Raw genomic sequence first — 15,609 nt, forward strand, 5'->3', positions numbered from 1 at the left:
AAAAAAAAAAAAAAAAAAAAGAATCACTAACTGCTCAGATCTCATTAAAGCACTCACTACCTACAGCAAGCCCAGAGTCACTGCTGGGAGATGGCTTGAATGTGAAGGCCAGTAATGAGCAATACCACCAGGGAGAAGAATGGGATTCATTGTATTCTCATGCTCAGCTGTGTCACCTAGAGTTCATGGTGAACCTAACTAACTTTATAGGCATTTTTAGTGCTTAGACTGCTGCATAATAAATTAAAACTGTGGTATGATTCTCTCAATTACATGGTCATATTCCATATGTTCCCCCTTGCCCACCCACCACTTCTAAATTTAGAAGTTTAGTTTAATATTTTTAAAGAGAATAAGTAACACACATACACACCTTTTACAAAGAATAACAGTAAACACTAATAAAACCATTAGCCAATTTCTGTGTCTGCTGTGGGTTCATTCCCTGGCCCATCCCCCTGCCTCTACCCCTGAGAGAACCATTAGCCTGAAGTTTGTATTAGCTTTCCCTAGGGGTTTCCTCTTCATTTCTTTTCTTTCTTTCTTTTTCTTTCCATTAGAGTGTTGATTTATTGAAGGACACTAAACTTTTGAAAATTAAGGACTTCTGACTTTAAGGCAAATAGTCTAGCAATTATTATATTCAGTGGAAGACATATTTTCAGAGTACATTAGTTTGGATGCTATGAGTAAAAATTCATCTTTGTTAACCAAGGTGCAAGCTTTTAAAGGGAAAAGAACTGCAGTGCTCTTACATGCTGATTACAGAATCACAGTGCCCCCTAGTGTAACACTACAAAGCAAAAATTTTTAATAACTTAAATTTCAAAAACTACAGCACTTATTCCAGATTGATGAAAACCTAATTGACATTTATTGCTAAAACTCTACTGTGATGCTGGGGAAAGAACATGAGCCTTGGAGCATTACTTTATCATCTGAATTTATAGGGAAAATACCTAAGTCAGGCATGTGATCAATGATAAATGAAGGTTATTTTTGTCCATCTAGCAGTTCTATCTTGGAAGTCTTACCTAAATCTCTAATGTTATACTTAGCTCTTTTTGTGTGTAATGTTTGAATTTTTCACACTGAGTTACTGTACTTTAAAAAATATACTCTTGGGTCAGGTGTGGTGGCTCATGCCTGTAATCCCAGCACTTTGGGAGGCTGAGGCAGGAGGATTGCTTGAGCCCAGGAGTTGGAAGTTGCAGTGAGTACGACTGGACCACTGCACTCCAGCCTGGGTGATAGAGCTGACCATGTCTCAAAAAAAAAAAGGTGTTGTGTGTGTGTATACACACATGCACACACACGCTCTTGGATCATGGTGTTTTCTGAAGCAACTTCTTTCCTAGTAAAGGAGTATCAGTGCTTAGTCTTCACGCTTCACAAGTGTATTAAACTTGCAGTTTCTTGTCACATTTATGTGCAATCCACAAGACATAAATACCACAAAATACCCCAAACAGGGAAAGGAACAGACTATTAATTTGGTTGTGAACTTTCATTCAGCTGACCTAGCATACTTCCAAAGTAAAAAGGAACAGAGTAATACTTAGCAGTATTTGTTTGCTCATGGTGTTCAGCTGGGATGTTTATATATCAATGATCGTTCAAAGTATGCTCATGAGCATAGATGGTAGTACAGTCTTAAACTTTGAGGAGAACAGAGCCACAGGGATTTGCAAAGTGATGTCAGAGGAAAACAGTTGGTTGATTTTACCAACACTTTCTATTAAAAGTGTGGTTATGTTTTAAGAACTTATAAACATGTTAAAAACACATCTGTCTTTTCTGGCCACAGACAAGCTATTTGAAGTGGGTTATACTGCTTTACGATAGAGGACATGCTTTCCTCACCATCTGCCCTCAGTAATGCAATGCTCTCTTTAATTTTAACTTCAACTTGCATTTCTGCCCATCCTGAGGACATGTTAGGAATTCTCTGACTGCCAGCCTGAGCAGTGTGGTGTAGGGCACATCAGGCTGCAGTCTGACTACATTTGGCATCTCTTAATGCAGCCTGAGCCCTGAACCAGGGGTCTGGACACTGAGTTTCATCTCTATCTGAGGAGCTTTCTTCTTTTAAATTGGCAGCCATATCCTTGTCAGCATGAAATCAGGGCTTGCAGGAGTTAAATCTACTTGCAACTAACATCTAACACAACTTTAACAGAACAACCAAATCTGGTTAATCCAAATCACTTTGCAAACTCCATTTTTATTTGGATTAAAAAGCTTTAGATGAACAAACATATGATACATACATGTTATAAGACTAGTTACCACTTAAACCTCAGATGATGATATGATACAGAAATTAGAATAAACCAAGTTTTAATCAGGTCTGAAAACCTCCAAGCTGAAAAGTCATCAACACCAATTTGGGGATTTTACACAAGTAAGTGTCCCCCCTCAATTCTTCCTCATAGGAAGGGAAGGGTGGGTTAAAAAAAACAAAGGCCTTTTAAAATCAGTTGGCTGACAAACATACTATTTTAAACCTATAGGTTTTCCCCCCATATAAACAGAATTCTCCACAGGAACTTACATTTTGCAAACATTTAGGCCATTACACTTTCTAAGCCACATTACTACAGTTCCTAAAATTCATGAAAAAAGATGTATAGTTTATTTGTACTTTCTTCAGTCAGGACTTTTTTTTTTTGGCTTTTCTTTTTCTGAAGATGGCTGGCCTCAAATCTTATATCCTAAATATTAACTGATATTTTCCAAGTTAATATACAGAGAGACATGATTCTAAAATAAATAGATAGGCTTTTTTTTTTTTTTTAAACTTAATTAGGGCCTGCCTAGTGGCACCCTGGGCCAGCTCTGCACTGCTTTAGGGAAGCCCCTGGCTGGATCTATGGTCCCTGCAGCACTGCTAGGCACTGAGAAGGAGCCTGGAGGAGAAGTGCACTGGCTTCTAATGCCCCACTTGGCCCACAGTGAAGAGTTTTTAGAGGCTCCCCAAAGACGTCTCATCCAGACCTTAAAAAGGGAGATAAAATGAATGCATGAAATAAATAAATAATTTAACCAAAACTAAATTTCAGGTTCTTTGGTGTAATTCAAGGATGTCTAGGAACAAAATAATCTGATTGCATTACATAGTCCATGATGATTCGATGGCCCAAATAACCAGGAACTGAAGATTCATCTGATTCGGTTTAACAATAAGGTACTGACACACTACTGCAATAAATTTTTTAAAATTCAAAACTATTTAAAATATTTGATGAAAATTGAGATCCAGTGGTTGACTAAAGGCAATTAAGTTACAAGGGCCTCCTGTATTTAAAGTATCTAGCTATAAGAGACCTTCTTCCATTTTATACTCTTTTGCCCTCATGATTTAGTAAGTACAGTAATTAAACATCTGGGTATTGATTCATAGCAGATTAAAAGGAAAAAAATATCTTCTGAGAGTTACTCTCAATTTACAAACAGCAGTGGAAGCTCCACCAGAACAGCAACCACCCTGTTACAATAAAGCAGTTTTCAAAAACATACTGTCAAGTGAAATAATGTTCCATGTTTGTTGCTTCCTACTGTGTGAACATCATACACTGCCTCCAAATGTTGACTTTAGGGTCATATAAGAAAGAAAGGGTCACCAAACCCAAGTGTTTGGGATCTGTAATGGTCTTTTTGGTGAGCATGTTCTTAAATTATGGTTTCCCTTCTCCTATAATTCAAAAGCACAAGCTAAATTTAAGAAATATTTTAGGAAGTATTAAATTTCTGATTGAGAATTACAACCCTGAAACTTAGAAGAAAAAAAATGTCACATCTGATAATGAGGAAATAAAGAATACTAAAACATACTTGCATATGCAGGCAATCTACCCTTTCACAATTATGCTTCTGATGCAGCTAATATCTAGTTACACATTCCTTTCCCTATGTTGGGTCAGGTATTATGTTTAAAAATAAATCACCTCCATACACACCTTAATGCTTTCTTCAAGACGAACTTCAATATTTTTCAATGAAACATTTAAAATTTTATATCATCTAACATGTATAGGCATAAATTGTGAATTCACTATGAACAGATCTAAAGTACCCTTAAACTTACCTTCAGGACTAAATATAATTCAAGGTTGTACACATGTTCTGCAAAAATCACTGACACCAAAGATGTCTAACTCAGCACAAGAAAAAAATGCTTTTTCCCTCTTAATGTCTAGGAGGTACATTAGCTGCAGACAGATGCACAGCAGACTACAGATTTCTGTAGTGAGTCTCTGAGTTAACAGAGCAAATGTGCCGTGACTGTCAAACATCTATAACCTAAATAACCACTTTTCAAAAAAAGCACTTCACTTCACCTGTAAGAATCAGCTTTTGTGGAAAGTGGCTTAAGATAGTCAGGCACATGAAACAAACACAAGTACACTCCCTGTCTGATGTAAACTAGGACCAACTTCACATTTCATTATCAACTTAAACTAATCTGTAAACTCTTGTGTGTGTGGTTTTTTTTTTCATTTTGTTTGTTCTTTTATAAAAACAAAAACCCCCAAAAACGAAAAACAAAAACCCCAAGCCAAGACAAAACCTTTGATGGTTTCAGTTTGATGGCAACAAGTAAAAAGATAAAACTCCAAGTCTACATATACAACCAATTATGAAACTGGTTTTAAACGAAGGAAACATATGCAAAAAAATCTTTGTGTATTTGATAAAGTCAACTTAATATATAACAAAAACAAATTGAAATAGCTTATTAAAAGTGTCCTTAATATAAAAATGGCCTTGTGATGTACAGTAAAATGCAATAAAAATTATCATCCTGTGTTCCTTCCCCCCACCCCCAGTAACTAAAATGGCTACTGTTCCACAACTCTTTATGCTTCTAGAAAAGAAACAATGATGTGATTAAATGTTTTCTAGGTTGTATGCTTGGCGAATGTTGAGGGTGTCTCGGAGCATCAAATCCCGAAGGCGCCAGAGGGCGTCTGCCATAGTGGTGTGGGCCCCTTTACTTTTTAGCCAATGAGAGGGTAGGCGGCTCTCCTGTTCTTTCGACAAATGGACGTCACGTCTTCGAGCTGAAAATTAAAGTGCAGACAGAGAAACAGAAATTGGAATTTTTTTTTTTTTTTTGAGACAGGGTCTCCCTCTGGCACCCAGGCTAGTGCAGTGGTGGCATGATCATAGTTCATCGGAACCTCAAACTCCTGGGCTCAAGTGATCCTCCTGCCTTAGCCTCCTGAGTAGCTGGGACTACAGGTGCTCACCACTATGCCTGGCTAATTTTTTCTATTTTTGGTAGAGATGGGGTCTCGCTTTTGCTCAGGCTGGCCTCAAATTCCAGACCTCAAGTGATCCTCCTGCCTTGGCCTCGCAGAGCACTAAAATTATAGGCGTGAGCCACTGCCCCCAGCCAAATTTTTTTTTTTTTGAGACAGGGTCTCACTCTGTTGCTTGGGCTACAGTGCAGTGGCATTATCATAGTTCACTATAACCTGAACTCTTAGGCTCAAGCAATCCTCCTGCCTCAGCCTCCTGCTCCTACAGGTGTGCAGCAGCATGCCTGGCTAATTTTTCTGGTTTTTGGAGAGATGGGGTCTTGCTATGCCCAGGCTGGTCTCAAACTCCTGGCCTCAAGCAATCCTTCTGCCTCCCAAAGTGCTAGGATTATAGGCATGAGCCACCATGCCTGGCCTGATCATTAATATTTTTTATAAGCATCCTTGATATTTAATAATTACTTCAATGTTAACAAAAATGTCTAAAAATGTAAACATGAAGGGAAAACATACCTACTACTCATAAGAAATAAAATGATCAAATTTTGTTTAGAAATGAAGAACAAGTAGAAACTAACTTTTCTGCAGAAACTAGGCATATTACTTCAGTATGTACTGAAAATACATTAAGTCTGTTGAACTAAATAACTTGATAGGTTAATGGAAACATGCTTTCTAATATTTTTCTTTTTGTTAAATTGAGATGAAATAATTTTTAGTTTACTCAAATGCATCTATACTAATACCCAAATGACTGAAAAATAACTGAAAAGTATCAGAATATACTTAAAAAGAGAGCAGTGCTGTTTATGACAAACTTAGCATTGAAATTTGGCAAAAAATCCATTTTCAGTGTGTGATGTTAACATGCGAAGAAACTCCAAACTATTCTATGAAATATATGATTTATTTAATTGTATAGGAAAAAGGGATGTTTATTGTACAATATAATCTGCCAATAACAGCGAGAAGCCTTCAAGGAAGTATGTATTTCACAAAGGCTCATTTAGAAAGACTCTCCTTACCTGCCAGCGTCTGATCCCACTTGCTAATGCTGTTGGATTCAGCACTAAGTCCTTCAATGTATTTCAGGTAGGCCTCTGAGTGGAGAAGTCGTTGGGTCTTTGGTGGGGGAGCCACAAACATGGGTGTTGTTGGCTGCTGTATGACAGGGGGGCCGGCTGGATGTGGGCCAGGATATGGAGGTGGTGCCTGCTGTCCTGGAGGCCCCAAAACTCCCACCTGAAAGAGCATGGGACCACATGGTGAGGCAAAAGATACTCTGCACATGTTCTGAGAAGGAAGATGACTAGAATTCTGTCAAGTCCCAGAAAATCAAACTGGGAGGCTCACCTGTTGTCCATATGGACTTCCACCTGGTGCTGGAGTCCCTACCATAGGGGCTACTCCTTGGTTCATCACACCTATAATTCAGAATGCAATGGCACAATTAGAGGCTCTGGGTTGAGATGACTGAAAAACTACTCTCTGATAAGAAATGATGCCATTTATAATGCAAACCTATGTACCTCTGTCCTTGACTTGAGTCTTTGTGGCTAGGAATCCTAAGCACCCAAAATAGGATTCAAATAGAAAATTCTTTTGTTTCTAGGTACTTAAAGTACAACGCTAGTACAACTTGGCAGATGTACATCAACTACTCATGGCTTAGAAATGATTTGAATCCTGCATAAAACTCTAGTATTTCCCTAGGTAAACCTATAGTCAGAATACACCTCTATTTTCAAAGTATTTCTCTTACAATTGAAGTATCTTTCTTGTCCAGCTGAAGCCTGTGCTTAATTTCAGCAGGAATGGCATTGGAATCAGGCTCAGTGGTAAGTAATATGCTAGGAGGGACACAAGGGACGAGGCTGTGGAAGTGCACAGTTAAATGACATTTGTGAATGCTGGGAGCACAGCCTTGCTGTGCCCTCACAGACCACCAGTACCTGGTTCTAACTGGAGTCACTAGTGTTGGCAGAGAGAGGACATTTCCATCTGAGAGAGCCGCACTCTGAAAAGGGATCGTCTGGAAGTAGAGTAGCCTTGTTGCTATCACTTCAGATGCAAAATGACAAAGAGAAAGGCTTCATGGCTTTACTGTATTTGTAATATGTCTCTGGTGGTAATTTTGTAAACTTCCCTTGGTGAATGCTCACGAACAATTGTTGTCTCACAGGCACCAGTAGATAATAATGAGATATCCTAAATTTAGTGTCCAAGGCTATTTTTATCTCAGGGCCATACACTGGCTATTCCAATAAAACAGAAATAGACAAGGGACCCAGTTCATTAAAAACTAACAAGCCACAACCAAAACTGTGGTGAGTTATTCTTTAAAGCTTAAACAAGCCCTACTGGCTGTAGAAGGTTCAAGAAGAGCTAATTCCATAGTCTGTAGTTCCTCTGGATTAAAAATGCTGATATTTTTACATGCAGAAGCAGCTCATTATTCTAAGGTTCAGAATGTATCATGAACTTGCATGTCATCCGTATGCAAGGGGCCATGTCAATCTCTGTATTGTTCCACTTTTTAGTGTGTGTGCTGCCAAAGCCAGCACTAAAGTTTAGAATTGTTAAACGCCACTTCCAGCAAGTATCAGACATCCTCTTATTTGTTAGAGAGAAAATAAATAATAAAGCTTCTGTTTAAAGAGCAGGGATTTTTATTTCCCAAGTACCCAGTATACCTGGATCACCACAGTAGGATCCTGATGATTATTCAGGGTTGAAGAGGTTATGGTAAGCTGCTGCTCCAGCATCATGTTAACCCCTGTGCCCCTCCCACCCAGGACACCTTAGACTCCACAACACAGTGTGGCTCCCTAAGCTGCCTGTACCATTGCTTTGTAGGGCAACACAAACAAATCAGCAACCCCCTCTGCGTCCTCTATTTACAAATTCCATGCCAGGGGCAGGCCAGTGACAATGTGAGCTGAGTCACCAGAAAAGGTCACTGAATCCTCTGCTCCTCAAAGCCTGCTCAGATATATGCATGTGTAGGCACTAAGAGGGGTTCTTTCCTATCTCCCTAACTATAACTAGATATGTTGTGCTTCCTTCAGATTCAATTCAGAATCTGAAGAAGGGGAATGGAAGATAGCTACATCCTAACACCCACCAAAAGACATCTGCTATCTAGAGGGTACTGGCCTTAGACATGGCTCCCACTGAGTACTACATGCACCTAGAAGGTGTCAACTCCAGCCTGGTCTTAGAGACTCATTAAGATACCAAGTCTATTTGCCACATGGGAATACCTATTTTATGATTGACTCCTACTGCAATAGCAACTCACACACAGACTACCATTTCCACAATGATGTATCCACCCCCACAAACATTTCCTCCTCTGGGAACATCTGGAGCAGACGCTTCTATGGAGTGATGGCCATACCCTAAGCAACACTCACAAAGAGTGTGGCTGGAGGCTCCAGGCCAAGCCACCAGGTTTGTTCACCCTACACACTGCTGGGTCCACCCTCTGAAACATCCTTTGGAATCCTGCAAAACCCTGTCATTGGTAGGTCCAACACTGGTGTAAGCAAATCTACCAAGTTTTCATCCACATATCATCCGGGTTGAGCCCTTAGCTGATGTTCCAATGCTTTTCCAAGTCATCTCAAGGTCACATTCCCTCCAACTAGATAAGAGCTAAGAGTTCTTTTGCATATGATGGCAATTAACATGGAAACTTGTGATATTCCTTTAAGTTTTCTTTGAAATAATTTTTCAACTTGCTAATTTATTACAAAGTGAAACCGAATGTAGCTATTTCTGGACTCCATTTATATATTTCTATACGAAAGAACTTCTGAGCTTCTGTTGACAGACAAACCCACGTCTATAGCTAGGAGGGTAGGCTAGGCTATTCTTTAAAATGTTATGTCATGCTTTTTAGGGGACTCACAGAAAACTAATTCAGCACAAATTCATTCTCTCCCTCCTTTTGTTCAAGTCAGACTGAGCAAAGGATTTCTGAAGAGTTCTACGTTAGCAACTTTGCAGTCCCTTTAGAAGGGCTGCTTGAGGAGGAGGAGAAAGAAGAGGAGGAGATGGAACAGAGGCTCTATACAGAAAACCTTGTGAGATAAGAATTGCACTAAAGGAAAAAATGCACTCAGGAGCAAAAATGTTTTTATATGTGACTCTAAACTAGTAATCTGGGAAACTTTATTCACTGACAAGAAGGTATGGCCTTCTAGGCTGTTGGCTTTTGGAGCACATGTCAAACTGCTTGAGTGATTACACAGGATGCCTCTTGCCCCTTGGTCTGCTGAGTCTGGCCTCTGCCATGTGTCCTGTGCTGCTGCCAGGCAGTCAGGTGCACAAAGGCACAGTGCTGGGCCACCTGCTCAACACACAGGACAGGCCCTGCTGCTGACAACCCTGGGATTCTCAGTGAGGGAAGGCCTGGCCATAATGGGCAGCAGGTGGCTCCTGGAACAACTGGCTGAGGGAGGAAAAAGAGAACATGAAGATGACATTAATGAGTGAATGAGGATGAAGTTCTTACCCGGTGGTGGGATGCCCGGGAGGCCGGACACACCTGGCGGAAGATGGTGGGGTGGAGGCCCCCCAGGGTGAAGTGGCTGCATGCTGCCCATGCTAACAAGGCCATCAACTGGGCCCTGCAAAGGTGGAAGGCCTGGCGGATAGCCACCCATCATGCCTTGAAGGACACAACAAATTTCAGACATGCATCATTAACATGCAACATGAGCTAAGTAATAACAACCCTCCCACATGCACCACCAATGAATAAAGCGCCCTTAGTACTGCATGATATAACGGCAATTAGTGCAATTATTTTGTTGCAATAATGAACAAAATAAAAAGTTACAAATATGAAATCCCACATTTCTGGATGAATTAGTACTTAGTACATTATTTGCAGTTATTTTTCCTGGGATAAATATGCTGCATGTTTTCAGTTAAATAATAATAAAAAGTTCTAGTAACAGCCTTCCCAAGGTCATAATTACTGCAAGCTGTTCAAACAAGTGACCAGTTCTGCCGACTGCAATTCTAATTGAATAGCATAAACACCATCATTCCACTCTGCCCACGCTCATATGCCTGTCATGGGTACACATGAGGGGAAACCGGAATGGAGGGAAATGAGGTGCATAGTCCTGATCACAAAGCATGGTTCTCCAGCTTGGGGGCAAGAATTTTTCAAGACTTCTACATCTGTTTCTCCTCCCTTCCAGTCCCACTAACCACTGCTGGTTAAGAATGGGTTGTGCTCAGGCTTGAACTGGGGAATAGCTTCAAAGAGCCATCACAGCAAATGTTTCATCTTTAAATCTCGAAACGTGATAAAATAAAGATAAAACCTAAACCCTCCCAAGCCAACCAAAGCTCAGGTTGCTCAGAAGCCTACACACAGACCTTAAGGAGGAACAGCTGGAGAGTCAGGCTCTGCTGACATGCCAATTGTCACCATTGTCTCCGAGCTCACAAATGTCCTCAGATAAACCTTCAGTTAACAGGGAGCATTTTAATTGAAGTAAAAAATTTCTCTGAACAGAGAAATTTCCCTTTATTTTCAAAGTGCACCTTCACATAACAAAATATTCTTTGCTGGCTAGGGAAAAGTTTCAGCGAACAAGTATTTTTGGCAAAAGGAATGAAAGTAAGAAAGTAATTTCAAAATGTCTAGGACTCGCCTATCAAAAGACCTTTAAAACCACATGGTATTTTTTTTAAAAAGAAAAACTTCACTCTCCTGGGATTTGTAATGATCACGATGAACAAGAACACAAAGCTCCCCCCAAAATGCAGCCACCTTTGGTCACAGCTCCTCAAAAAGAGAGGATTGAGGGACTGGTGCCAAACCTTATTTTTATTAAATATTCTTTGTAGAAGAGAGGGGCTCTGGAAAACAGTGGAAAACTCCAGACTCTGAACATTTTACTCTTTGACTTTCCCTGAAGAATCATGTGAAAGGTATTTATTTACAAAGGTTTAGTCTTTTAAAGCCACGAAATTATTGGGAATTCTGAGATCAATTCACCCTGTTTCACTAGTCATATCTAAGCTCACTGAAAACTTAGTTACATAAACCAATATAACAAAATTTTAAATGGTCATATCTCTATACCTGAAATAAGATTATAAGTTTCATTTTTTAAAAATGAGAGTTCAGAGTAAAAACTACTTATGAACAGACACCATCATCTTAAACATGAGGAAATGCAATGCTACCATACTGCCTTTTAACCACACCACCAGTTATAGCTTTTAGGGATAAGTAGGTGGGAAATTTAAAGATGTTAGGAGGCTTTGCTTTCAATTACAAAAGCCCATCTGAACGCAGCCTTCATGGGCTGTGGTTTAAGAAATTATTAAGAACTAAAAGACATGACATTTGTCTTCATTAAACTGTACTTTGGCATTTATTATCCCAGTCACATGTGTTCAAATGAGCTTCAATGCTTGTAAGCAAAGCTGGTCTCAGACAGCAACAAGGCTAAGACTCAGGCCCTAAGCAACCTGTAAGATCATGAAAAATCATCCTGTTAGCTGCAAAGTTCCCACTGAGGACGAAAGACTGGTTATTGTAGAGAATGCTTGCCCTTCACTCCCATGGCCTAGAACCTGGCCAGTACAACCTTAATAATGGAGCAGGGGCTTTCTAGAGGGCTGACCCTCCTCATCTATAGAGCTCTATGTTATTCCCCAACAGGGAGCTAAAATGCTGCAGCTGCTGTTTTTTAGCTGTTTGTATTCATTTTGTTAATGTGTTCCTGGGTTTTGAAGTCAACGGCACAGTGCCACAATATCACACGTCAAATAGAACAAAACAGGATGTCAATGAGGGAATTCTAACTTTCAAAGTCCCCATGTTCAAGGCCTGATTTCTAAAAACCTCTGGAACCCCATTAACCAAAATGGGCCATGGAATAGAGCAGGCGATTATGAGATTTGTTAGATCAACATCAGTTACACTGAAAGCACTGAAAGCCATGATTCAGATGTGCTTTGGCGAGTGCAACTGCTGAGTTCAGCGACAGTGCATTTGAGAACTTGCCATCACAAAAGTTAGGAGCGACAATGGAAAAGTTATCCTATGCTACTCTTCCTTAAAAAGCAAAAACAAAAACAGCAAAATCAAAAACAGCATCCCAACAAGCCTGCCTTGAACAACACTGTCTTCGACTCCCTGTGAAAGAGGTCAGACTGCTTGCTTAAGAAGAAACACAGGTGGCTTGTACAGACACCAGGCTGAGAGAGATCTCAAAGGAGGAGCCCAAGAGGTAGTCTGCAGGCTTCTCATTGGAGACATGTCAGATAAGTATATTCAATTCAAGAAGAGTCAAATTTGCTATGGCTACCAGAACCAGAGACAACACACACAAGCAACCACATTCATCATTTTTTTTTTTAAATATGTGACTGGGATACTAACAGAAAATGCAGTTTAATGTAATTAAACAGAAAAGCATTACAGAGTGGGCACAATGAATTGAATAAGGACTTTGTATTCTATTTAGCAGTCATGCACATTGGTGACCAAGAAAGGATTTACAATTCATTGTCAAAAAGTCCTTTGAAATGGTCAGTCTTTTAAGGATGGCTGCAGCAGAACAAGGCAAACTGAATACTGGAGTGAGACGGGAAAATTCATACCACCTAAAGACTGGTTCTGTGTTTTCTCTTGGGAGTTCCTCTAGAACAGAATTCAGGGTCTATTTATATTTTCTGCTATAGCACTCTATCGAGAGTAGTCTGGGGTGGAGAACATCACCAGACCATGCCCACAGCCAGAGAAGAGCTGCTCCCTACCAGTTCCCAGGGTTGGACCCAGGGCCCATTTCTAGGGCAGAAAGGAGGCATTGCCCATATGGGAAAGGCAATATAGGACGACATGGATGACTTTAGACTTCGAATCTGTCATGAGAAAAGGCTATAGACTGTGGCCTACTCCTTGTTGGAGAAAAAAAAAATGAAGGAATTTCTTAAAGTGGAAAAAAATGGTCTTAGCTCCTGTTTTTACCTGCAACAGGTGTCAACTGCTGATTGAGCATCCCCATTGGTGTTGGTGGTGGCACCACCCCCATGAGAGCCCCCACAGGGGTGCCTGCTCGGGGAGAAGCACTCGGCTGCTGTTGCTGTGCTGCTCGCTCTCTCTCCTGCTGCTCAGCAACTTTAGCTGCCCGCTCTGTAAAGGCATTTCAGATTTTCAATTCTGTTTTTAACCCAGGAATTCAAAATACCATCCATTGCATTCAACAGGACTAGTAAAAACACAGGCAACAGTTCTGTCTCAATGGAAGGAACAGTAGATGACTAGTCTCAACACAGGAGAAGTCGGGCCGATTTCACTTGGTAACCTAGAGTCCAGCTTTCCTATCCCATCTTGAGAACTGGTCTGCAAAGATTTCAAGAATGTTAAGACTGCAACACACATTCAGAAAGCACAGGTTTTATTTAAACACGTCACCAGCATAACCACCATGGTTAATCTCACGAGGCACCCTGAAGATGAGAAGCGCTACCATTATTCTAGTATTAATAGCATTACAGATTATTTATAATTTTAACATGAAGCAATTCCATGGCCCATTATAATTTTTGGTACAATTGTTACTTACTATATTTCCTGATTCTTTGTACCCAGTTTTACTAAGATTTGAGGACTCATCATTAGTGTCATGGGATTTAGCAGCTGAAGAAAATTAACTCTGTAAGGGAAAAGTAGCTTACTGCCTCCTCCACAAGGTTTTAGGGAAAGTAAACACTAATCTCTACATTCTAATGAAGCAAAGAGGTCATGTTTAATAAATCCCAAGGAAAAAAAATGCATTATACTCATACTCCAGGCTACAATCATCAGAAGCAGGAAATTATATATACACATATGTAGCAGTGGACAATGTACTGAAAGAACCAGGTTTCCTGAAGCCGAGCAGTTCAATACTGACCACAGATCATCCTAAATCAGTGAAAATTCCAGAATGCACCTTATTTCATCCAAAATGCAAGAAGGGCATTTGCTGTGGTAGTTCTAGGCTGTAGAACACCCTGCTACCCCTCACCTGCCCCATTCCCTTGAGCTACAAGCAGTCTCAATGATCATGTTCCCAGTCTTTTTGGGAGCTAGCAGTCTGGACCTTTACTGGAGAACTCTAGAAACACTGTATTCCCCCAAATCCCACCATATAAGGTTTCTTCTGCTTCACCATTCATAAACAGGAAATCCCCCCACTCTTCACATGGGCAAATGGAGGCTGGAAGACAGCTAGTAACTTGTCTAAGGATACAGAGAGAACCAGCAACCTGTGGTCCTGACTCCTAATATGATACTCTAACTGCCACACATTAACCCTCCAACATGGAATTCAAAAGACTACCATTGATCTGAGGAAGGGGAAATAGCTTAAGGTCACATGGCTTTAAAAAGAATCAAGAAGCAACAGCTCCAGTCCTCCTTTGGTGTAAGAGTATGAAAGTCAAGCAAGTCAAAGGCCCCTTGGCTGTGACAGAATTACGTGCATAGACTTATCATTGTTCACAAACACTGTCCCAGTTTATAGACCCTTTGTACAATGAATGTGAGGGACAAAGGCTATTTGAACAACCTGTTTCCTTGAGCTAGCAGTAAAAAAAATTGATGATATAGACTTCCACTTTAAATTCTAGTATTTTTCACTACACAGATGACACAGTAAAATGGGAGAGCAAAAAAACGAAGTTGAAAAACCAGAAAAATTCAGGCCTATGGAATGACTATTGGACTGGCTACCTGTTGGTTCTTTCTAGGAGAAGCCCAATAAGGCTGTCTTGGAAAAAAGAACTTTTAAAACTAAGCCAGCCAAACTCCAAACTGTGGGTTTTGAATTTAATAGGTGAGAACACCAAAACTTCAGATATTATGTCTCAAATACATGCTGTTGAGTCATGTAACTTCCCCTCATTAGGTACTCAATGAATTTCTGACTCCCCTTTAAATCTGGCAGAATTTCCTGGAAGCCATCATCTCTCCCACTCTTTAGCCCTGCTCCAGTGTATTTACCTTTACAATATCTCCAGATACCTCTCTCCTGTTCACATCCTAAATAACCAGCCACCCAGTACTGGCTCCATTTGCCTTAGAACAGGCTTTATATCCATGTTAGCTTAATTTCCAACACTCCTTGAACTGAATGGTGTATTTGGTCTTAACTTTCACTAAGGTCAGAAATGGCAAAGCTCCCCAAAGGTCTAGGTTCTTATGGAACTGACTAGGGTTTCTTAAACAAGGTTCTGCAAAATATATTAGTTCTTCAGGATATGAATAGGTATTACATGAATACCTGGTCAAATTTCAAAACATGCCAGATAATAAAAAAAAAAA

At 40.1% G+C, this 15,609-nt stretch overlaps 1 protein-coding gene across 1 annotated transcript in view; it reads right to left on the bottom strand.

Annotated features, from left to right (window-relative positions):
- Positions 1 to 2,685: 2,685 nt before the first annotated feature.
- PBRM1 (polybromo 1) overlaps positions 2,686 to 15,609 on the bottom strand; it is a 141,902-nt gene continuing 128,978 nt past the window's right edge. Inside the window, exons 27-31 of the mRNA XM_012661922.1 lie at positions 13,270 to 13,434; positions 9,784 to 9,939; positions 6,618 to 6,688; positions 6,290 to 6,506; positions 2,686 to 5,063 (exon numbers count right to left, since the gene is read on the bottom strand). Coding sequence (XP_012517376.1) covers positions 4,891 to 5,063; positions 6,290 to 6,506; positions 6,618 to 6,688; positions 9,784 to 9,939; positions 13,270 to 13,434 — 782 coding nt within the window. The 3' untranslated portion in view covers positions 2,686 to 4,890. The remainder of the gene's footprint in view (positions 5,064 to 6,289; positions 6,507 to 6,617; positions 6,689 to 9,783; positions 9,940 to 13,269; positions 13,435 to 15,609) is intronic.

The sequence above is a fragment of the Propithecus coquereli genome, unplaced genomic scaffold, assembly GCF_000956105.1.
Source record: "Propithecus coquereli isolate 6110/MARCELLA unplaced genomic scaffold, Pcoq_1.0 Scaffold1, whole genome shotgun sequence".
Taxonomy (NCBI): Eukaryota; Metazoa; Chordata; class Mammalia; order Primates; family Indriidae; genus Propithecus; species Propithecus coquereli.